This window comes from Physeter macrocephalus, unplaced genomic scaffold (genome assembly GCF_002837175.3).
Source record: "Physeter macrocephalus isolate SW-GA unplaced genomic scaffold, ASM283717v5 random_166, whole genome shotgun sequence".
Classification (NCBI taxonomy): Eukaryota; Metazoa; Chordata; class Mammalia; order Artiodactyla; family Physeteridae; genus Physeter; species Physeter macrocephalus.
Window position 1 is genome coordinate 77,736 of NW_021145466.1, and position 22,265 is coordinate 100,000.

Genomic DNA, 22,265 nt, shown 5'->3' on the forward strand with positions numbered 1-22,265 from the left:
GTATTCAAATCAGCCAGATTGGCACATAGCAGATGCTCAATAATATTTGTTAAATGAAAGAATAAATGTTTTGCTATTTGCAACAACATGGATGAACCTGGAAGGTATTATGCTTAATGAATAAGTCAGACAGAGAAAGACAAATACTGTATGTTATCACATGTGGAATCTAAAAAATAAAACGAATGAATATAACAAAACAGAATGGACTCACAGATATAGAGAACAAACTAGTGGTTACTAGGGGAGAGTGAAGGGGGAGGGGCAAGACAGAGGTAGGGGATTAAGAGGTACAAACTACTATGTATAAAATAAATAAGTTACAAGAATATATTGTACAGCACAGGGAATATAGCCAATATTTTATAATAACTTTAAATAGAGTATAATCTGTAAAAATTTTGAATCACTATGTTGTACACCAGAAACTAATGTAATACTGTAAATCAACTATACTTCAATTAAAAAAAAAAGAATGAATGACGATGCAGTTTATGCATAGACTATCTCTGGAATGCTGTCCAAGAAACTGGTCACCATGGTTACCTCCAGGGAGGAGAGCTGGGGGATAGGTGTGGGAGGGAGATACTTTTTACTATCAGAGTTCATTAGGCATATATTACTTTGACAAAAATAAAAAAAAACAGAAAGAAAGAGAGAGAGAGAGAAAGCAAGAAAAAGAAAATAAGCCCAGAGAAAAAGGAGTTAACTAAGAAGTCTGAGGAAGAGCTGGTCCCTGGCAGTGAGGGAGGGCCACATACACCATCTCCAGGCCAGTGTCCCAGGACAGAATGGAGTGGGGAGGGCATAACTGGGCCCCAGGGAATGCTGGGTAGAGATCCCAGGGACACTTTGGCTGGCTCTGAGGTCGTGGGGGGCTGTGAGTGGGCATGTCATTAGGCAGGAGCAAGACGATGTAAATGGCTGGTGTGTACCTACCACTGGGAGTGATTCAGGGAGAGCATGTGTTGGTGGCTGCCAAGGGGAAGTGAAGAGTCAATTCTGCTCATTCTGGCTGTTGGTGTCCTATGCACTGTCATAAGCCTGAGGGACCTGTGTGGCCACACAGGTGGCTTTCTCTTGCAGCTTTGTGTGTGAGCTAGAGGAGCAGGGCCGGACTTCCCCCGTAAGCTGGGAACTAGCACCAGCTCAGTGCTCTCCCCAAGATCTTCAGTGGCAGGGAGCTGGCCAGACCAGGTCTTCTATTTGGGTTCCCAACCTTACACACAGGGCCTCACAGAAGAAGACCCCACCCAAGCTGGACTCCTCCCTATCTACAAGTTGGGAGGAACCTGGCCTTTCTATCCAACGCCCTCCCTACCCAGGCACCAGTGAGTCAGGAAACCTGGCTTTCATTATGTTCTATCCAGGAAAACTTCCTTCCCTCCTTGGCTCCCAGACTCTTCCAGTGCTGACTTTTTCTGACTTCCCTGTAGACATTTAGAACTTTTGGTCTCAAGGCTTATTTATTGTACATACAGTTCAGTGATTCTCATACAGAGATACCGGGGGCAGCCCATTCCTGGTACTAAGAGGGTATGGTAAGATCAACCATCTGGGCCAGTGGGCTCACTGTACCAGGCTTGGAGGAGTGCCAGGTCCTGCTGCAGTCTGACTGGGGTCCTAGCCAGCAGGCCAAGCTCCTGTGCACCAGAGGTGCACTGGAGGTGGGGCCTGGGAATAGAGGCCCAGAGATGAGGCAGGTCTGACAGATGGCACAAACTCAAAGCAGGATCACACTTCACTCATCGTTTGTGGCCCATCCTTGGTCAAGCACAGCTGGCCCCAGGAGTCTTGATGGGGGTTGGGCTGGGTGCTAAAAAAGAGAATGGGAAGCTGAGAGGCAGGCTCTGCCACAGGAGCTGCAACCATGCCTCCTGTCTGTTTGCCCTACCCTGCCCACCTGAGCGATGCTGGCCATGGTGCCAGCGGGGAGGAGGCAGCTCCCTGCTGCCATTAATCCAGCAGCTCCTTGATACACCAGCAGCAGAGGAGGATGTAGGCGACTTCCTTCAGGGTCCGCTGCAGGCCCTCCCACCCTGTGCCCATCTTCATGACAGGCACCCGGAGTCCAGTGTCTCGCAGAACTCCCCCAAGGGAGAAGGGCAGGGCCTGGGCTAGGGGCTGTGTCCGGGACTGCATGTGGGCAGCAGCTCTGAGGAAGGGTGTGGGAGCTGCCTCTAGTGCCTTTTATCAACATTGTCCCCACCCCCTTCAGACCTCATGACTGTGGGGACAAAGGCCCCAGGGTCTAGCACAGGGAAGGTTCTGGGCTCGAGAATGGGCTGAGTCAGCCCCTGTGCCCAGGGATGGTGGGGTGGGGTTAGTAGGAGGAGGGCCTGGCCACTCCATCTTTCATCCTCCACAGCCAGGCCAGCTCAGCTTCCCTTCCTCCAGCCTGGGTCTTGAAGCCCTGGCTGCCCTGTCCGGTTATCCCTTCCCCCAGGGGTTGGCACTGCTCCCTGCTCCTGCCCTCTGGTGGGCTCCTGCTGAGGCTGGCACTGAAAATCATCAATGAGAGATCCTTTCCAGCCTCCTCTCCCCCCTGCCACCCCAGAGTGAGCACTGAGGGCTCCGAGCTGCCAGGGCCTGGCCCACTTCTGCTTCTCCCGTCCCCTGAAGCAGGAAGACACAGCCAGAGCAACAGGCACAGGAGAGGTGGTTTATTGACAGGTAAGACCCCAGGATGGCCCCCTTCCCTTCCTCCTGGACAGGGCAGGAGTGGAAGGTCACGTACGGGAGTTCCGCTCCTCGTCTTCATTCTCAAGCAGGTAGGCTGGACGGTAGGTGGGCTGTCCTCCTGGGTTCGGGCACTTCAGGGCCGGGTTCCGCACCGTGTTCTCCCGGCTCCCCAGTGACGTATAGCTGGTGGGGCGGGGGAATGGGAATGGAGGGCATGGGTGAGTGTGGTGGGCTCTCGGCTCTCCCAGTCCCAGCACCCTCACATCTTCCACACACCCATCCTCTTCCCCCAAATCCCTCACCCTTGGTCATACAGGATACAGTATGGGACAAACAGTTGACGCAGAAAGTCCCAGATGTCTCTGTAGGTCCAGTCCTGGGAGGTCAGAGTCAGAGAAGAGTCACACATACTTTCCTCTCCCACACCTACCCACTGCCACCTGGGAAGGGGCCTATCCGGGGCTCTTTGGCTCCCTTGACCTCTGAGGGAGGGCCTGCTACCCAATTCTCCAGTACATCTTGCTCTGTGTAGGCCAACCAATAAAAAAGAGAAAGCTTTTATCCTGTCCCTCTCCATTTCTCAAACCACCCTCCACTGGCATCTAAGTTCCAGGAGGACAGGAAGAGGATATCTATGTCTGTGTAAGCCTGTGCTGTCCAGTAGAACTTTCTGCAATGATGGAAATGTTCTTTATCTGTGCTAACATGGTGGTCGCTTGACATGTTGTTAGTAGAACTAAATAACTGAATTTTGAATTGTAATTTAATTTAAAAAATTGAGATATTCACATGCCATGAAATTCACCCTTCTAAAGTATACAATTCAGTTTTTTTTTTTTTAGCAATTTGTATTTCATTTCAATTAATTACAATTTGAGTGTAAAAAATTGGCTCATGGCTACCATATCAGACAGCACAGGTCTAAGTCATTGTTCTGTCCACAGGAGAAAGCAGGACGCCTGCCGCTGAATTAGTGCTCGATAAAAATTGGTCAAAAGGCTGAATGAACTGGGCTTCCCGGGTGGCGCAGTGGTTGAGAGTCCGCCTGCCGGTGCAGGGGACACGGGTTCGTGCCCCGGTCCGGGAAGATCCCACATGCTGCGGAGCAGCTGGGCCCGCGAGCCATGGCCGCTGAGCCTGCGCGTCCGGAGCCTGTGCTCCGCAACGGGAGAGGCCACAACAGTGAGAGGCCCGCGTACCGCAAAAAAAAAAAAAAAAAAAAAAAAAGGCTGAACCAACAAATAGCACAGCCTCCCCTGGATGATGCGGCCGTTTCATCCAAGCCCCCGGGTCTAACCTCCCCCACCTCAGGTAGCCAGGGAGTAATGACTGATAGGGGACATGAGACTGAAGGCGATAAATCCCCTTCCCCGATACCAGTAGCGGGTTGATGCGCATGAATGAAGGCCACCCTGGGTCAGTGGGACTGAAGGGGCAGAGGCTGCAGGAGTAGGGGTCAGTGCGGCGGGTGCCCATCAGCACGGCCTCCAGCTGGGGATGCTGTGCCCGCAGCTCGCTCAAGGCCTGCTTCATGTCACCTTCAGCCTCCAGCACCTGCAGACTGTACCTGAGGAAGAGCAGTGGGAGTCAAGAGTGGGCCCTGCCAAGCCCCTCTTGGAGCCCAAACCTTCAGGTCCCTAGTACCTCTTGATGGTGTCCTGTAGAAACTGCTCCAGCTCAGGGAAAGGGGAGATGCTGCGGATATACAGGATCTGGAGGGGCTCTTGAGCATCAGGGTATTTCCTGGGGAGGGGGCAGAATCCATTGGCTTGCCAGGATGGGCAGGGAAATGCTCTCCAGAGAGTTTGCCTTTTGGCCCCTGGGATGGACACACTCCCCTTCTCCCCTTTCCTCATCCTTCCCATCCATCAGAACCCACTTCGTCTGGGAAGCCCACTCTGACCTCTTACCTCTCAAATCTGGAGCATACACTCCTGTTTCCAGTATGTGAGCCTTACCTCCCCGACAGGACTGTGACCACCCTGTTGTCGGGGATGGTGGCTTGCACGTCCATACCCCGCGCCAGGCAGGTGTTTTAGACGCTCAATAAATATGGTGGGGGAATGGAACTGAGAGGTCACTATGGCTACCATCCTCCCAAACCCCACCCAGACACCCCCTTTCCTCCCTGCTTCTTAGGATGGGGAACTAGAGAATGGGGCAGATCTATCTCTGGGGTCTTGCCTCCAGGGGGTTGGCTCACTTCTGCACAGCGGCATGGAAGAGGTGCAGGAGGGCGGTGCAGTCCTTGCCCCCGTTGAATCCCACGCAGAGCTGGGTGAGGCTGTACTGAGCCAGGGCAGTCTCAATGGTCTGTAGGGCGCCTGCCACCTTTTCTCTCAGAGAAGACCCTGCCAGGCAGGCAGGGAAGAGGGCATCAGATAGAGACATATGGCTGTTAAAGGGCAGTGGGGGCCAAGTTGCCCTTGCTTAAAACCCTTCCATATATTCCCAGTGTTCCCCATGCCTTCGTCTGCCCCCAGCCTGTCATTCAGCCACACCTCACAGCACTCTTCACCTCAGTGTCTTCCCTCTGGAGGTCCTGATGTCTTTCCATTCTCCTAAACCTCATGCTGCTTCCTTTCAGACCCTCTCTCACACTGTTTACTCTTGCCCACCTCCTGGTCTGACCAAATCCTCCTTAGCACTCAGCTTATATGTCACTTGCCCAGAGAAGCCTTCTCGGACCCCACATCAAGGCTGATCTCCCTGCTATGGAGACCCCCCCCCATCACTGACACCTCATGCACGATTACCTGTTTAACATCTCCCTCTCCTGTTAAACTCCTTGTCCAGAATAGGGCATACCTCTGTCCTGTTGAGTTATACCCCCAACAGCCAGCACAGTGTTGCTGAAAGGAGGTACTCAATTGATATTTATTGGAAGAATGAATGAATCAGCTGTAGCTATCTTCTACCTTCTCCTGGATCTGTGGGAAGCCTCCAACAGCCCCTGCATTCCTGAGACTGAGGGTGGCACCAAAGGTCTGATGTACGCTGCCCCTCCCCCAGGAGGCCCCTACCTGACTCAGTGAGTTTGTACACGGCCTCACTGGCCTGCTCCACGGCGTTGGGTACGTAGGGTACCAGCGATCCCTGGGGCAGACGGGCAGTCAGGTAGGCCAGGCATTCCTCCAGGGGCCCTTCTTCCTCCGAGTCCAGTGTCAGCTTCACCTGATAGTAGTTGCTGCCCCAGTCAGGGTAAGAACCCAGGCCAAGCCTGCGCCCAAAGTGGGCCTGGGCCTCAGCCAGGATGGGGGCGATAGAGGCCTCGTTAGCTGCCACATACAGCTCCCGCAAGTGGAACTGAACAGCTGTGTTTTGGAACAGTCCCTTTAGCCCCTCCAGCACCCGCCGCAGCAGCTCCGGAATTCCCGGGAAGAGGTAGACGTTTCGGACGGAGACTAGTGGGAATCTGAACGGACGGCCAGTGAGAGGATCTGTGCCATAATGTAGGCGGGCAGAGGAGGGCACCCGCGACAGCTTCTCCCAGCCCTCCCCACCTAGGGCTTTGATGGCCCCTTCCAGCTCAGGGTGTGGCTTGAGTTCTTCCCCAAAGGCCTGTGCTACTGCCTCGAAGGTCACATCATCATGGGTGGGGCCAATGCCCCCTGCCGTAAGGACGTGGGTGAAGCGGCTGGAGAAAGACGTGACCTCAGCCGCGATGGTGGCTACCTCATCGGGTACGACAGAGACTCGGCACACCTGGACCCCCAGGGAGCGCAGTGTCCGGCACAGAAAGTAGGTATTGGTGTCCTGAGTGTGTCCCTGTGAGATTGGGGATGGGGAAGATGACAGTGTCAGTGCCGTAGGGATGAAGGGCAAAGGGGGAAGGATCAGGCTGCATCTGCTTGATGATGGGGCACCCTGCTCTTTGGGGACACCACCTAGGGCTGCCCAGAAGCCCAGACTAGGCACAAGAGTGGGGAAATCCATGTGAATGGAGTCAGGGGTAATGTGATCCCCCTTGGGCCTGCATCTCTGCTTATGGATTCAATCATCAATTGCATAGGGACAACTCATCTACTTCCTCACCAACCCTGACAGTTTTAGTCCTCTGGCTTCAGGTGCTTACTGGGCATCTTCACCCTATCCCTGGCTGTTGTCCCTTTGGTCAATGGCATCTCCACACACTGTCCACAGCGTCAGGTCCTTCAAGCTGTCAATTCTACTTCTGAAATGTCTCTCCATTTGCTCTCTTCTCTCTGTTCCTACTGCCACCAAACGGGTCCTTGGCACCTTTCACCTGGACAGTGGCGGCAGACCCCTGGCCAGAATCCCAGCCTCCAGCCACAGCGCTCTGCCCTGTGCCTCCTGAACAACTTTCCTAACGTGTCACTGTGATTGCATCACTCTTGGCTCAAAAGCCATTTGTTGTTTCCAACCATATACAGAATAAAGTTCAAATTCATTTGCAGAATATTTGAGGCTGTGAGTCTATGGTGTGTGTCCACTCTTCTTTTCCAGCCCCATCTTCTTCTACTTCTCTACAGAGAGTTTAGCGGTTAAGGGTGGCTCTGGAGTAAGTGAGAATCAGGTTGGAACCCCACCTACCACTTACTAGCTGTTCAACTGTGGGCAAGTTTCTCAACCTCTCTGAGCCTCAGTCTCATAATCTATTCATTGAGATTTATAATAAAAGTACCCACATCGGACTTCCCTGGCGGTCCAGTTGTTAAGACTCCGTGCTTCCAATGCAGGGTGCGTGGGTTTGATCCCTGATCAGGGAACTAAGATCCCACATGTCGGGCGGCTCAGCAGGGAAAAAAAAAAAAAGTACCCACATCATGGGGTTGTTGTGAGGATTAGTAAAATCACATATGTGATGTAATAAGCACACTGCCAGGCGCTAGTAAGCACTCAATATTACTATTACAAACCTGATGCCCACCATGACCTCTAGTGAGACTTCCCTGATTATTCAGAAGTGATTTCCCCTTTCTAGTACTTTCCTTCTATCTCACTTATCTACTCTGTGAAATGCCTTGGATCATTTTCCAAACAGGTTGGATATAACTCTGAAATAATACATGCATTGTCATTTCTGTAAAGCCACCCCTCCCCCTACCATAGTGCTTGGCAAATTGTAGGGACTTTGCTACAAGTTTTTCAACACAGTAATTGAAAGAATGAAGGTCACTTTTCCTCCAATATATTGGACTCACTCCAGGACCCTACTGCAGCAAGGGGGCTCCCACCCTGGTTCACCCTCCCTCAACAGAACGTGGAGCAAGCTCCGGAGGACAGGAGAACGCTGCCCCTCCCCCCTCATCTGTCCCAGACACACCTTGAGGATCTCATCTCCAACAATGATGATGCCCGCCGTCACGCTGCGCCCTGGGGGAGGTTCAGAGGCCCTAGATGCCATGGTCCTGCCTTCTCTGCCCCTCTGCAAGGCCCTCCAGTAGCCACCCAGACCCCCAAATAGGGGGCGCAAGCACGCGGGGCCCGCCAGGTCTACAAGGCACTGGGGGTCATAGCCTGGGAACTGGGGTTCCGGGGTCGAGGGAACCTGGAGGAGCCAGAAAGGACAATGGGGGAGAGCAGGAGTGCAGTCTTCCTCATCACGCCCTTGACAATCGACTCCATTATCCATGTCCCTTTAAGAAACGTGTTCTCAAACCCTAGCCCATACCTCTTTTAATGTTTTCTATGCTCGGTCCTAGTCTCCTTAAAAATGTCCTTCTCTCCCGAACCTACCACTTTAAATGTCTTCTGTCCGTTGAGCTCGGCTCCTCTAGGGTCTGCTCTATCTTGGGCATCTGCACCTTTAAATGCCTCTTCTCTTTGGGGCACCTCTCCCTTTAAATGTCTACCTTATCCTGGGCCTTGGCCCCTTTAAGTGCGTTCCCTCCCTTCACCCCCGACCAGAACTCAGCTGCTTTCTTCTGCTGGCTTCCGCACCCTTTCTAGCCCGGAATCCTGTCTCTTCCCGCCACGGTTCAGACTGCTAAGCTCTTCCAGGTTCTCACCTGCCTCTTGCCCCTTCACCGGGTCTTTCCCTCTCTCCTTCCCTCCCTTGGTAGCTTCCGTACTCAGAGTCCCGCCTTAGAATCCTACCTACCTCGTATTAATTGGTCATTTTGGCCGTCGCTCAGACAACCTTTAAGGGTCAATTGGTGTAGTCGACTATCGCTCTCGAGCTTTAGCTAGAGGGCGGGAGTAGTGCTGGGTTGTTATTGGCGACAGCCACGTGGTCACCCCTCGCCCGGAAACATGGGGGCCGGGCCTTAGCCGGGGGGCGGGGCTTTTCTCTCAGAGCTGGACGTGAGAAGTCTGGAGTGAAATGAGTAGTGGTGGTTGGAGGTGCTTTAAGGACTTTGGGGTGCTCCAGTCTCGTGCTGGAAGTAAAGAGAAGCTTGACTCTAACCTCCGTTCTGTGTTCAAATTCTTGTATGCATATGCTGTTATTCATTAACCATGACTCATTCTAAGGAGTTGGGGGCTGGCATTGATGTCAGAGGGGATTTTATATTGTAGCAAATGGAAGTTGGAGGGACAGCCAAGAAAAATTGTCAGCATTGCCTGGGAGGTAGCAAGATCCTGGAGGTGACCTTTTAGTGTGTGGAACTTTCATTTGTCTCTGTTATAAACAGTAAAGCTAATTACCAAAACCTCTTTGACAACAAAGTCTTGCCCCACCTTGTTCCAAATGGTGCTTTAAACATAACCTCTCCCAGTTAATTGGTCTTGGAGGTACGAGTGAGGGCAGCGACTAGGGGGTGCCATGTGTCCACTTTGGATTCTCACATTATCCTAGCTTCCTCTTATTTCACTTGCCTCTGGTCTAAAAGTACTTCTTAAACTTTAACGCTCCTACGAATCATCTGGGGGCCTTATAATTTTTCATTTTTATTTTAAAATTAATTAATTATTTATTTATTTGGTTGCGTTGGGTCTTTGTTGGTGCGCGCGGGCTTTGCTCTAGTTGCGCGGTGTGAGGGCTTCTCATTGCAGTGGCTTCTCTTGTTGCAGAGCACGGGCTCTAGGCGCGGGCTCAGTAGTTGTGGCACAAGGGGTTAGTTGCTCTGCAGCGTGTGGGATCTTCCCAGATCAGGGATCAAACCCACGTCCCTGGCATTGGCAGGCGGATTCTTAACCAGGAAAGTCCCCATGGGGGCCTTTTAAAAAAAATAATAAATTTATTTATTTATTTATTTTTGGCTGTGTTGGGTCTACGTTTCTGTGCGTGGGCTTTCTTCAGTTGCGGCGAGCGGGGGCCACTCTTCATCGCGGTGCGCGGGCCTCTCACCGGCTCCAGACGCGCAGGTTCAGTAGTTGTGACACACGGGCCCAGCCGCTCCGTGGCATGTGGCATGTGGCATCTTCCCAGACCAGGGCTCTGGGCCCATGTCCCCTGCATTGGCAGGCAGATCCCCAACCACTGCGCCACCAGGGAAGCCCCATGGGGGCCTTTTTTTTTTGTGTGTGGTATGCGGGCCTCCCCCTGCTGTGGCCTCTCCCGTTGCGGAGCACAGGCTCCGGACGCGCAGGCCCAGCGGCCATGGCTCACGGGCCCAGCCGCTCCGCGGCATGTGGGATCCTCCCAGACCGGGGCGCGAACCCGGCTCCCCTGTCATGGGGGCCTTTTTAATATGCTGTTTAAATCTACAGGATTCAGGCGGTTTGGGTGGGGCCTGAGATCTGCATTTAACAAGCTCTCATTGTTGTGGTCCTAACGCGGTTGGAAAAGAATTTCCAGACACAAGGCAGGATGAAATAAGATAGAATTTATTAGAGGGAAGGGTTGCTGCCAGAACAGCGGGCCGACTTCCTAGTAGTCTGGGAGAGTCGTCCGGAACATGTGCTATTGATCAGTTTTTATAGCCAGAAAACAAAATGGTGCGGGGTGAAAATTTCGTTTACTGATTGGCTGAGGCACATATACCTTCTTTCTATCGGGTGAGAGTGTGACAGCCCAGATGCCTTTCCTTATTTGGGACAGGTCCCGTTGCCCAGGTGGGTGTTGCCCAGGTGGGCTCAGGAATTTCATAACCATCTCAACATGGTGGGGAGGGCGATTAAGAGTCCGGTAGGGTAGGGGGTGTGACGCTGCAACTTTTTCAGGCAGGGTCTTCTTTGTCCTTGGAGCACCACATTCCCCCTTCTATTTATAGGGCCAATTCCTTGGCCCTATTGGGTACCCTGCTCATATCTACCTAACTGCCTAATTCCCTCTCAGGCATTCTGGAACCCCTTTGTGAGAAGGGGTGATGAACTCTCTGGCTGCTTCCTGCTGAGCAGGGGCATCATGGGGTCCTGGGTTCCCATTGCCTGCTCTCTGTCAGGGTGTATCTAGGGAGGAGTGTGGGCCCCATGTAAAGTGATGGCAGCTTGTTCAAGGGGTTGTACGAGTGTTGTCTGGCCGGTGTTCTTGTTGCATCACCACTTGTTGTATTCTGGAAGAGACAAACTTAACAAGGAGGTTAAAAATACATGGCCCAAAAATTGGTCTAGACTTTGCCTGATTGGTTAACCAAAAAACAGCAATCCTCCTTTAACACTGCACAAGTCCCTCCCTGATAAGCGTTAGGAGGTCCTGAGCTCTTCTATTTTGTAAAACCACTCCTGTTAGAGAATTATTTGTTCTTGTAGCATGTTAATTTGAGCTGCTAGGTTGGCAATCTGTCGGGTGAGTTCAAGAGAGAGCTGTTGGGCAGTGAAAATAGAGTTTAAGAGTCCTGCTGAGCCTGTTCCCATCCCTGTTAGGAGGATCAAGGAACAGTGAGAGTGGGACCAGAGAAGGAGGTCAGGGCTGAATAAGTAGCCCGTGTCAATTAGAAAGGTTATATTAGCCCCTGCCACATCCAGGGTTACCCGGGGCTCCTCCAGTCTTATGGAGAACATCGGGTCCTGTAGGTTGAGCCTCGGGCACCTTCAGTCATCCACATCTAGGAGCCCGAGATCTACAGTGCAATCCGGTTCTTGCTCCTGGTAGTCAATTACCACCGACAGCGGCAATTGGCTTTGACCTCGGCCCAGGGGGCTGGGACCCAAAATACCCCGAGTGTTGGGTGGTTGTGGAATTGGCCTACCCGCTTGAGGGTGGCAGGAACAACTCCTCTTCCAATTGGCCCTTTTGATGACAGTAAGGGCACGGGGTATTGGGTGGTGGGGTGTGGCAGTTCCTGACAGTGTGCCCCTGCTGACTGCATTGGTAGCAGGTCAGCGGTGGTTTCTGAGACGGGAGAGGGGCTCCCGTGGGTCCCTGTTGTGAGAGGGACTGAGTAATGGCAAGAACCATATATTGAGCATGTCGTTTTTCTTTTTTTTTTTTGCGGTACATGGGCCTCTCACTGTTGTGGCCTCTTCCGTTGCGGAGCACAGGCTCTGGACGCGCAGGCTCAGCGGCCATAGCTCACGGGCCCAGCCGCTCCGCGGCATGTGGGATCTTCCCGGACCGCGGCACGAACCCGTGTCCCCTGCATTGGCAGGCGGACTCTCAACCACTGCGCCACCAGGGAAGCCCGAGCATGTCGTTTTAATTTTTCCTCCTCTCTTAGTTCTCGTCTGTTCCTAGAAGCTTCCTCCCTATTGTTAAAAACCTTCAAGGCCGTGTCAAGTAGGACAGAAAACGTGGTCTGTGGCCCTTGCTCTAGTTTCTGTAATTTCTGTCTGATGCTTGGGGATGCCTGGCTTACAAAGTGAACTGCAAGTACAGCCTGACCTTCCGGGGTCTCAGGGTCTAGGCTGATGTATTTCCTCATAGCCTCTACTAATTGGGCCTGAAAAAGGGCCAGATTCTCAGAGGGTTCCTGTGTGACTTCTCTGAGTTGATTATAATTGACAGGTTTGATGATTGCCTTTTTCATACCTTCTGGTAGACAGGTCATCATGTAATTTCTCCTAGGGAGCCCTCCTGCTGGCCCATTTTTATTTTCCTGCTATCTCCATCTTGCGTCTGCCCGTGGGACTGCCTCTGCCCCTGCTTGGTTCTCATTAGGATTTTGGGCGTGTGCCTCATCTGCCCAGGCCTGAGCCATGGCCCCGATCCTGGCCTTTTCCTCGTGATGCAGCAGGTAGTTAGGACCACGTGAATATCTGGCCAAGTTAAGTCAAAGGCTATACTTAGGGCCTGGAATTCCCTTATGAACACGGAGGGGTCCTGGCTAAAGGAGCCCAGTTTCCCTTGAATATGAGAGAGATCAGACATGGGGAAGGGGACATGAACTCTGACAGTACCTAGGTCTCTGTTAGTAACCTCTAGTAGGGGAAGCATATTGGGACTCGATTCAGAGCATTGGGCTGCTGGTGACCGAGTGTGGGGAGGGGGTGGAAGGTCTGCTTCTGGGTACAGGGGTGGGGGTTGGGGAGCAGAAGGTTGAGGAGGAGGCTGGGGAGATCGGGGACAAGAAGGGTCATCCAAGATATCTGGTGGAGGGGGAGATGGGGAGGGACGAGGTAGTGAAGCTGAAGGAGGAGGTGGGGGGAGGATGAGGCATTAAAGCGGCAATGGAGAGACACATGTGACAGGAGTCCCTCAGGCTCAGATTCTGACTGAGGGCCATGAAGGCCTGGACATATGGAACCTCGGAATCCTTTGCTAGTTTCCGACAATAGAGATCAAGTTGGAGGATCGTGTTGTAATTTACCGTCCCATTAAGAGGCCATTGTTCTTGGTCCTCCAGTTTGTATTGGGACCAAGCCGTGTTACAAAAGAAAATAAGCCTCTTTTTTTTGAGATTGTCTGGGTCAAATTCCTTCCAATTCCTGAGAACACAACCAAGAGGTGAGTCTAAGGGGACAAATGTACCTGAACCCATTCTTAGCCCCAATGCCGTAGAATGGGGGTACTGAGAATCACTGACAGGCAAAAAGGCAAAAATCAGTGACAGGCATATGTGCCCTCTTTGTCTCAGTGACGTCTCCGTGCGACTTAGGCACAAAAATGCCGACTATCTCAGCAGTCGTGTCCGACTGAGGTGGCCAGAGCTGTGAGAAACCGTGCGGCCAGGGCATCAGTGACCAGAGCGGGGAATCCCCGGAAGCCAGCCGGGAATTGACTCACCGTTATTAGACTCTCAGGGATGGGAAGGAGCTCCCAGGACAACCTCGAGGCGGCGAGGTCCTTTGGAGTCAGTCCGAGCTGAGGAGAAAGAAGCAGAAGTGACAGAAAAGAGGACTGAGGATTCCGCCTTCTATCCCTACCGAGGAGGCGGTGGCCAAGGGACTGGGGGCTGTGTGTTTTGCTTCCTCCACAATATGCCTTGCGTTGTACGGAAGGTGTCTTGCTGGGGGCAGACGCTCTAATAGCCTGGTCCGTTCCGTGAACCCCTTATCCTTTCACGGGAGTCTTCAAGCAGCAGGCACCCTAATGGCTTTTAAATGCCTGACCCGTGCCCGCACGATACCCTTCGGCCTCGTCCTCAGTCGGAAGGAAGACAGAGGGATCCTCACCTGCTCTGGGCAGCAGTTACTGGGGCAAAGTGAACCGTGGAGCCTTCGGAACACACAGGGTGTGACCCTGGCCAGAGTTCCTCCGTTGCTTCCACAGCAACTTGCCTGTTCACAGAGGGTCCCAAGGAATGAGGAGAGGAGGTGGGGAAAGAGATGCCCCTGGAGATCCCCGCACGGGCCACCAAATGTTGTGGTCTGAACGCAGGTTAGAAAAGAATTTCCAAACAAGGCAGAATGTAAAGAAGATAGAATTTATTAGAGGGAAGGGTCGCTGCCAGAATAGCGGGCCAACTTCCTAGCAGTCTGGGAGAGTCGGCCCGAACATGTGCTATTGATGTTTTTATAGCCAGAAAACAAAAGAATGGTCCGGGGTGAAAATTTCGTTTACTGATTGGCTGAGGCACATACACCTTCCTTCTATCGGGTGAGAGTGGGACAGCCCAGATGCCTTGCCTTATTTGGGACAGGTCCCCGTTGCCCAGGTGGGCTCAGGAATTTCATAACCATCTCAACATGGTGGGGAGGACGATTAAGAGTCCGGTAGGGGGTGTAACGCTGCAACTTTTTCAGGGAGGGTCGTTCTTTGTCCTTGAAGCATAATTGTCCTTGGAGCACCACACTCCTGTCATGCTGATACCACTGTTTTTGGTAGTAAAGCTCTAAAATTCATTCATTTGGAGGACTGCTGAACCACACCTGGCCTCATTTTACTCTCCTAAAACCCCTCTTAGATATGATGCCCATTTTACAGATGGGCAACAGGCTCAAAAAGGTGAAGGGATGCCATACAACAACCACAAAACACTACAGTGAATGGTAGAGCCAGGCTTCTAGACCCTTTTTTCTCAAATAATAAGCCCCGTGTTTTTTCCAATTAAGAGTCTCAGCTCTAAAAAAACAAAGTCAGCCTTTCCTAATGACATAAGCCATATATACTACATCATCTTTCTTAGTAATGGTGATATTTGACAAGCCCCGCCCCCCCCAACATCAGCTCTGATCAGATCCTTTACAGTGGGTTCTCAAGGTTAAGTATGCACCAGAATCACCCAGAGAGCTTATTAAAATGTCACTAGGTTCTACCCTCAGAGTTTGATTCAGTAGGTCTAGGGTGGAGCCCAAGAATGGACACTTCTAAGGAGTTTCCAGGTGATGTTGATGCTTCTGGTCCAGGGACCACACTTGAACTACTACTGCTCTAAGGAAAAAATGAATGGAAGACAGGGAGAAGTGGGAAGATTAATCTCCCTTACTTAGCACTTATGTTCAAAGTAGAGGGTAAGCTATTATTTGGCAAAATGTTTTCTCAAATAGCCACAGTTTACAACTGTTTTCTCAAAGGTTAGTGCTGTAACTACCTGTGTACGAATGCTTGAAATTCCTTCATCCAGGCCACACCCCCGACCAATTAACTCAACTTCCCTGGGAATGACTTAGGCATCAGCACTTTTAAAGCTACCCAGGTGACTCCAATGTTCAGCCAAAGTGAGAACCACTGAAAACACCCCCAAACCATTGTGCGGAGTGAACAGGCTATATAGGTGTGCCTGAGCCTTAGGCTGGTCAGGAAGTGGAGTGCACTATCAGCCTCTGGCTGACAGCCTCCTCCCTTTACCCTTGTGTACCCTTCAAAAATCAGGACTACGTTAATGGCAGCATCCCTGACCGTAGAAAAGAGTTCATTTGTTTTGATGAGATGAAGTTGTCCCCATATAACCTCTTTCTTAGGCCTGTAGTTACAGTGAAATATATTTCAGTAGATGTTAGACAGCAAAGTCTGCTTAAAGTAGATTAAAAACCAGTTACCTGAATGTTGAAATAAACCTCATTATTAACCAAGAGCTGAACTTCATTATCTCACTGAAGGGCATATAATTAGAACCATGATAGTGAATGTGATGCTTGCCCTGAGAGGGGGAGAAACCTTTACAATGAGAGAATTAGATTATAAAAACTTCCTCTTTAATCAAGGCTTTTTAACATGGAACAGATTTCTTGAATAAAATGGAAAGTTTCCAACACATTGAAACATAAATCACCATACATACAACACCTGGCAGAAAAAAACAAAACAGGAAGTTTACACAATCCCTGTAACAGCCATGGTCTTATTCTTAGATGCTTCCTCCATCTGCCAAGTGTGTTCTGCTGGTTACAGAGCTCACATTGGTTTTGGGGGTCACACTTAACTGAGGCTGCAACCCAAAGAGCAGTCGTCCGGCTGGGCCATGGTCCTGTTGGTTCTACTCAAGAAGCAAAGCAGTCACCAGCACGTTCAAACAGTGTACTGAACATCCTTTAAATACCAAAGTGAGAAACAGGAAGGCAACATAATAATGTCATCAGAAAGATGTTGGCAAATGAGGACAGCTGTATAAAGCTTGAAGCTGAAAAGTGGCTCCCCAGCTTCATTTCTTTGGCTTCTTGGGCAGTGGCCGCCGGAACAGCAAGATGTGAGGTTCTGAAAGAGTGAGTGAAATCTAAGAGACAAGCTCACATCATCCTATGCACAGCCTATAGTGTCTCCCACTCCCACTTCCCAGGTATCACCCACTCAGATCTTTACAACTAAATTAAGATTTAAGCATATGGCCTTAGAAACAGACCCCGAAGCCTGGCCTGTGTGCCAAGTACAGAATTGTCAATATCAGTTCTCTTGCTATGTTTGTGCAGCCCTGGGGCGTCCTTTATTAGTTTTGTCTGGCAGTTTGGTGTCTGGTGTCTTATCAAGAAATATACTTTCCTTGGTTTATTTGGAACACATCCCAAAATTCACTTTCTGATGGAGAATGAAGCAGGGGCCATAACCTCTACCAGCATATATGTAGCCTTAAAAAAAAAAAAAAATCCTCTGACCAAATTAGAGATTAAAGGAGGTTTTTTTCAGTGACAGGTTGTGTCTGAACTTCCCAGATACTTTCTTATTTTTGGTCACTCCTGTTTTTCTAGATGGCTGGTGAGTTAAGAAACTAGTAAATTGTCCCCACTTTCCCCCTAATTCTTTGGGTTATGCAACCTTATCATTCCTTCATTTCCTCAGTCCGACATGGTTGCTTTCTGCCATTGCACTGACCTGGTTCATGGATCATATAATGGACCCATCCCTGACTCTGCTGAACGCCAAGATTCCTCCATTCAGATTCAGACATCAAATGGGTTTTAGGGACCAGCTTGGCTATGTCCTTGGGCAACATGACATGCCTGTAACAGAAACATGGGAAGGTGGGGAATCTGTATCCGTACTGGGTACAGTCTGTCAGACGAGTGCCTGCATATAAAGCCAAGAGAGGCAAGAAAAGACAAACCAGTTCGTAATGGCAGGGAGTTTATATAATCTTATTGTGGGGCAGAGGCAGCTAGAAATAAAGGCCAAGATACGTACATTCTCACAAAAGTATATTAAAAAGTACACATTAATGAATAACACCAGTGAATGAGCACCTAAATTCCAGGCATTGTTGATACATTGACTCTGCCTTCTCGGAGCTTATAGTCTTCTAGTTGATTACTCTAAAACAATATAATGGGAGCCCCACAACACAACACACACACACACAGTTAATAAGTAAAGGCAATTTTGAACAGAATTGTAAGGAAGGGAGAGAAGTAATTTCATGGAGAGGAAAGGCCTATCAGGGAAGAGCCAGAACAAAGGGTGAAATATATCTTATCCTTTAAGATCTATCCTAACTTCATTTTCCTAACTCTGAAGGGATGTGCCATGAGAATTCTTTGGGGAGGAACTCCATGCTTTTCTAACCAAGGATAAGTTTCCTTTCATGGCAAAGAAATTACTACTCTGACATGAATTGGGGTGACTCAGACTTCATCATTTTCAATGAAAATGTACTGAATGCTCTCTCTGTGCTAAGTAAAAGGGATTTTTTTCCCCCCAAAGAGTCAATTCTAGTCTAAATGTCTGAAAATAGCTTACATCTTAACAAGCCCCTGGCATAAAGACTGGCTTCCATACCTATTTAGACCAAACAAACAAACAAACCCTTTTCTTAAACCAAATATCACTGCCAAGACTTACATCTTCCAGGGGATGAAATTAGTGATGTTTCCCTAGCCCTGCAAAGACATTATAAGCACTTAATTTTAGTTAGCCTAGTTCAGATGTAGAGGAAAACAGCTGAGGAAAAGAAAGTTAATTGGGTCCAAACAGGGCTGGGGGGCCTTTCCCAAGGATTTGGCATAAAAATAATACAAATAGTGTGTTTGTCAGCAGACACGGAGTTCTCCAGAAGGCCCAGAGCCCTGCACTAGGCTGAAGAAACACAAGGAAAGCAAGCTTCCAGTTGTTTTAAGTATTACGCTTCATATAGATTGGTCGAATGCCAATATTTGTAGAATTCTTTGTCTTCCCTAATTTTCTAATCTAGAATTATGGATTTAGGGTTTATCAAATGCAAACTGTAGGGAGTCCTTTCTTCACCATGCTTGGCAAGTCGTACGTGCTCCCACCACAATCTGTACATAGTTCTGTCATACCAATTATCACCTTTTTCTGATGTCTGTCATTACTTCCACAGATTTTTAGGTTTGTTGAAAGCAGGGACCATGGCTTATCCTTGCACTTTAGCAGAACACCTGAAACCTATAAGCACTCCATAACTGTTTCCTAAGTAGATGCCCTTCAAATATTTGACGGCAATCTATTAGGTCTATATTAAGTCTTTTCTCAATGTTCCTGGCCAGTTTTATTCCACTCCAGTTCTTCGAAGCCCCCTTCCTAAAACAAGCCAGACAACCACGCCCCCTTTCCATGAATTAATAAGCAACACTCAGGCTCTCTCAGAACTCCCCTCACTTTGAAGACTCGAGGAAAATTCGAGCTCCGCCTTTGCCACCTTCACCCAGGAGGCTCTACGGTGTTGCCATAATACAAGTAGTCTCAAGAAGGCAAGTTCAATTTGCTCAATGAAGGTGAGAGAATGATCCAAAAACCCGCAAAGCTGAAGGTGGTCGGCACTCTAACACTCTAACCACGTCCACCCATGCTTCCTCCCAATAGGAGAGCTTACTCCAAATTCTCCACCACTTTAGGGTTTCTTTTATGATTGCCTACCCTTCGCGCATGCGCCTTACGCTCTCAGTGCTCGCACCCATTCCCTTTCATCTCCTGCGCATGCGCCATCTGTAGCTTCAGTCCCCCTTACTAACTCCTCGTGCCCTCACTTGTCAAAGCTCACGACCTTGTTATTGCCCCCGCGCCGGCACTAACCGGTACTCGAACTCCTCGTCGTCGTATTTGTCCGAATAGTAAATCTGCTTGTGCGACATGATCGCCCTGCCTGGGGACCGTCAGCCCCGCACCGCCAACCTCCAAACAACTCCCAGCAGCACGCGCTCCCACCCTCTTTGGCCTCGCTTTCAAACACACCGCCCGCGCTTTCTATTGGTCCTTCTGGCGGAAGGCGGGACAACCCCACCTTCAAGCCTCCGATTGGCTTAGATTTGCTTCTCCTTGAGTCCTTATTGGAGTGCACTGCTTACGTTGCTCAAGAACAAACGTAGGTCAAAAATAGGCCTCTTATTGGCTATCACGGCTCCTGTGCGCGTTCTCGTGCTGCCATTGGCTGACACGGGAAAATGGGCTGGGTGAAAGGAGGGACGATGAGGTAGAGGGTCAGGGGTTAGTGAGGCCGGAAGTGAGTGCAATAAAGTTTCTCCAGGGAGGCCGGGCCCGGGGAGAAAGTTGGAGCGGCGACCTAAGAAGGCAGTGGCGTGATCCGGAACCAAATCGGCCCGCGGTGCGGTGCGGAGACTCCATGAAGCCCTGGTGAGTTGGGACTTTTTTTCTCCTTAGGTGACCCACTCCTCCTCCCCGGAACCCCTCTCCCCGGACCCTACTTCCGGTCTTCATTTATAAGCCCCGCCCCTGCGACCCCCTCCCCGGAAGTCCCACCTCCCAACTTCAGGGGGCTCCCCGAACCCCGACTTGTTTTCTATTTATTGTCCCCGATCCCACTCTGTCGCCTGACTTTCCTGGAAGTCCCACCCCCAGACATGCTTCCAGGCCCTACTACTAGAAACCCTACGTTAGTCCTTCCAATTCCCCGAAACTCCGCCTCCTAGCGACGATTCTCCTCCAACTCCTATCAAAAAGCCTATCTCCCAAAAGGGAAGAGCCCTGCCCCTCAAAGAACTATTCGAATTCAAGAAGCCACGCCTCTCTAGGGGTTCATCCCCTCTAGAAGCCCCGCCCCTTCTTTAATCCACGTCTGATTGTCCAGAAGCCTTGCCTCCTGGGAGTCTCTGATGCTCGCGTCCTGAGAGGGCCACGCCCCCTCGGAGCGTTATCCCTGTAGGACCCGGGTCATCGCCTCAGAAGCTTTGTCTTCAATCCCAGAAACTTCACCTGCTTAACATTTCCTTGTTCTTTTTGTCTTTGGGGCCTTTGGCTCAGTTTTCCTGAGCTCTCATGCTCCACCGGGTAGGAAGTCAGAAGTTCACATCTCTGGCTCTGAGGAGTAAGAGATTAGAGGCAGCCCTTTTCCTCTCCCTTACCCCCTTCCAAGGGTGGACCTACTTGAAGGGGGCTGGACTTGGGGTTTGGCACGAGAGTAGGAGGGAGACTTGCTCATAGATTCCCAGCCCCACTCCCAGGACCGACTCCACCCCAGAAACAGCTGTTTGTCTCATACCTGTACGTCGGGAGCTGGGTAGGGCCATGGATTTGTTGGTGTGTGACATGTGGGTGTGGTAGGAGAGAAAGTTTTCCACCACCAGAAAACGGTGGCTTGGAGTGGGTTTAGGTAACAGTGTCCTTTTTGCTGTTTGATTTTTTTTTTTTTAAGGGACTCCTCAGGCCCCACCACTTCTCTGGCTCTTCCCCTCCCCCTAACCGGAGTTCTAGTCTGGGCATTCCTCCTGGTCCCGCTTGCCCAGCCTTCCCTTCTGGAAACATTCCTGAGCTTTCGCCATTTCCTGCTACTTTCCGCCGCTCTTGCTTCCTCCTCCCTGCTGGGCTGAGAAGCCACACGCAGCTTCTTCCAGTAACCCGGATTCCCAGTATCAATCTCCTTTCTTCCTACATAAATTTAAAAAGCCCTACTTCCTCTTTCTTTTCTAACAATGCCCACACCTTTTGGTCATTCCCTGCTTCTGGATCCTGCAGGCACCCACAGAATGCCCACCTCTAAAGATGAGGACATCCTGGTGTGTGTTTGTGTGTGATGGGGGTGTGAGGCTTTGGCAGAATACTTTCCTCATTCTCTCTATGCCTGGGCGCTGAGTCTTTAGGAAACAGAGTGATAGAATTTCTTCTCGGGAGTGGTGCATGGAGTGGCAAAGCTCTCCTTGGAGGACTAAGTGGGAGGTGATAAGCACAGTATCTAACATGTTTTAAGTGCTAGTGTTGTTCATCGCTATAATCATATGATAATTTGCATCTTTTTATATTCTGAAGTAAATTTAAGGATAGGTAATTCCGGGGTGAGCCTGGGGGGTTATATGTATCTTTTACAACTACTCTTTTTGGTCACTTTCCAACTTCCTTTATGGCCCCCTTGAGCAGAGCTGTGGAAGGAAGCTGTGGGCTGAAGGAATGGGTTTGGGACTGTTCCCTTTGTCCATCCTCAGTCCTTCTCCTGGCACCCCTTTCTCCTTGGCAGATTTGTCTTTGCCTCCTCTGTCCCTTCATGGCCTGTAGCCCCCACTTCTCTTGGAGAACTGTTGCAATCTCCCATTTTCTCCAGCCAGACTCTGCCTCTGGCGTGAGGGGCATCATGCTCTGTGGTGGACACCTGCACCCTTCCCAGTCACTACTGCAAGAGGAGGGGTATGAGCTTACCCGCAGGTCCAGGGAGCTGACCTTAGTGTCAATGCCCTGGCCGCCCCCACCCCTTCTACCCTTGACAGCTTGCTTCGCTGTGGAAAGGGGGACAGAAGAGTGCTTGGCATGGGCCGCTGCTCCTTGGCATGGTAGGCGCCATGCATGGAGAACAAGCCTCCACCAGCCTGTCCTCTGCTCCAGCTCCTGCCTGGTGGCTCCCTGATGCACCACCCAGGTTGGACTTTATTCCCCTTACTTCACCAGCTTTGCCCTTCCTCTTGGCCCCTCCCTGCATCCACTGGGACCACGTCCTTCCTTTTCCCATTTCTTTAGCTCCCTCCACAGCTGTGGTAGCAGAGGATGCTAATGGCCCAGGCTCCCTGGGGCTGCCACCCCATGTGTGATA

General features: G+C 50.7%; 3 protein-coding genes across 9 annotated transcripts; all 3 read right to left on the minus strand.

Annotated features, from left to right (window-relative positions):
* Positions 1 to 1,707: 1,707 nt before the first annotated feature.
* LENEP (lens epithelial protein) lies at positions 1,708 to 2,142 on the minus strand. Its single transcript, XM_024116237.3, has 2 exons — positions 1,904 to 2,142; positions 1,708 to 1,816 (listed from the first exon to the last, which is right to left on the minus strand). The coding sequence occupies exon 1, from the start codon at positions 2,140 to 2,142 to the stop codon at positions 1,957 to 1,959; it is 186 nt and encodes a 61-aa protein (XP_023972005.1). The 3' UTR covers positions 1,708 to 1,816; positions 1,904 to 1,956.
* Positions 1,724 to 8,697, minus strand: FLAD1 (flavin adenine dinucleotide synthetase 1). 7 transcript variants are annotated; one of them, XM_055082599.1, is made up of 10 exons: positions 8,655 to 8,697; positions 7,970 to 8,194; positions 7,332 to 7,412; positions 5,706 to 6,450; positions 4,886 to 5,033; positions 4,327 to 4,425; positions 4,060 to 4,249; positions 2,985 to 3,058; positions 2,738 to 2,865; positions 1,729 to 1,816 (listed from the first exon to the last, which is right to left on the minus strand). In XM_055082599.1, exons 2-10 carry the CDS (start codon positions 8,048 to 8,050, stop codon positions 1,770 to 1,772), a joined length of 1,593 nt encoding a protein of 530 aa, XP_054938574.1. In that variant the 5' UTR covers positions 8,051 to 8,194; positions 8,655 to 8,697; the 3' UTR covers positions 1,729 to 1,769. The 7 variants fall into 7 exon arrangements, 6 of the variants coding, with proteins under 6 accessions (XP_054938574.1, XP_054938572.1, XP_028340311.1 ...); XM_055082597.1 differs by lacking the exon at positions 8,655 to 8,697 and having other exon boundaries at positions 7,970 to 8,309; XR_008616589.1 differs by lacking the exons at positions 4,060 to 4,249; positions 8,655 to 8,697 and having other exon boundaries at positions 1,724 to 1,816; positions 7,970 to 8,309.
* Positions 8,698 to 16,019: 7,322 nt separating this feature from the next.
* CKS1B (CDC28 protein kinase regulatory subunit 1B) lies at positions 16,020 to 19,436 on the minus strand. The gene is made up of 3 exons (XM_007108899.4): positions 19,307 to 19,436; positions 17,153 to 17,280; positions 16,020 to 16,540 (listed from the first exon to the last, which is right to left on the minus strand). The coding sequence occupies exons 1-3, from the start codon at positions 19,363 to 19,365 to the stop codon at positions 16,488 to 16,490; spliced, it is 240 nt and encodes a 79-aa protein (XP_007108961.1). The 5' UTR covers positions 19,366 to 19,436; the 3' UTR covers positions 16,020 to 16,487.
* Between the last annotated feature and the right edge of the window lie 2,829 nt (positions 19,437 to 22,265).

Excerpts from the sequence above, each read along its gene's own strand:
- LENEP (XM_024116237.3), bottom strand. The coding sequence starts at position 2,142 with ATGCAGTCCCGGACACAGCCCCTAGCCCAGGCCCTGCCCTTCTCCCTT.
- FLAD1 (XM_055082597.1), bottom strand. The coding sequence starts at position 8,278 with ATGGATAATGGAGTCGATTGTCAAGGGCGTGATGAGGAAGACTGCACT. Across the intron at positions 6,451-7,331 it reads GACCGCCAGGGAAGTCCGAT|GGACACACTCAGGACACCAA; the intron begins GTGGGTACTTTT and ends CCAATCTCACAG. Across the intron at positions 4,426-4,885 it reads TTCCATGCCGCTGTGCAGAA|GAAATACCCTGATGCTCAAG; the intron begins GTGAGCCAACCC and ends CCCCCTCCCCAG.
- CKS1B (XM_007108899.4), bottom strand. The coding sequence starts at position 19,365 with ATGTCGCACAAGCAGATTTACTATTCGGACAAATACGACGACGAGGAG. Across the intron at positions 17,281-19,306 it reads GACGAGGAGTTCGAGTACCG|GCATGTCATGTTGCCCAAGG; the intron begins GTTAGTGCCGGC and ends TTTCTGTTACAG. Across the intron at positions 16,541-17,152 it reads TTATATGATCCATGAACCAG|AACCTCACATCTTGCTGTTC; the intron begins GTCAGTGCAATG and ends TCACTCTTTCAG.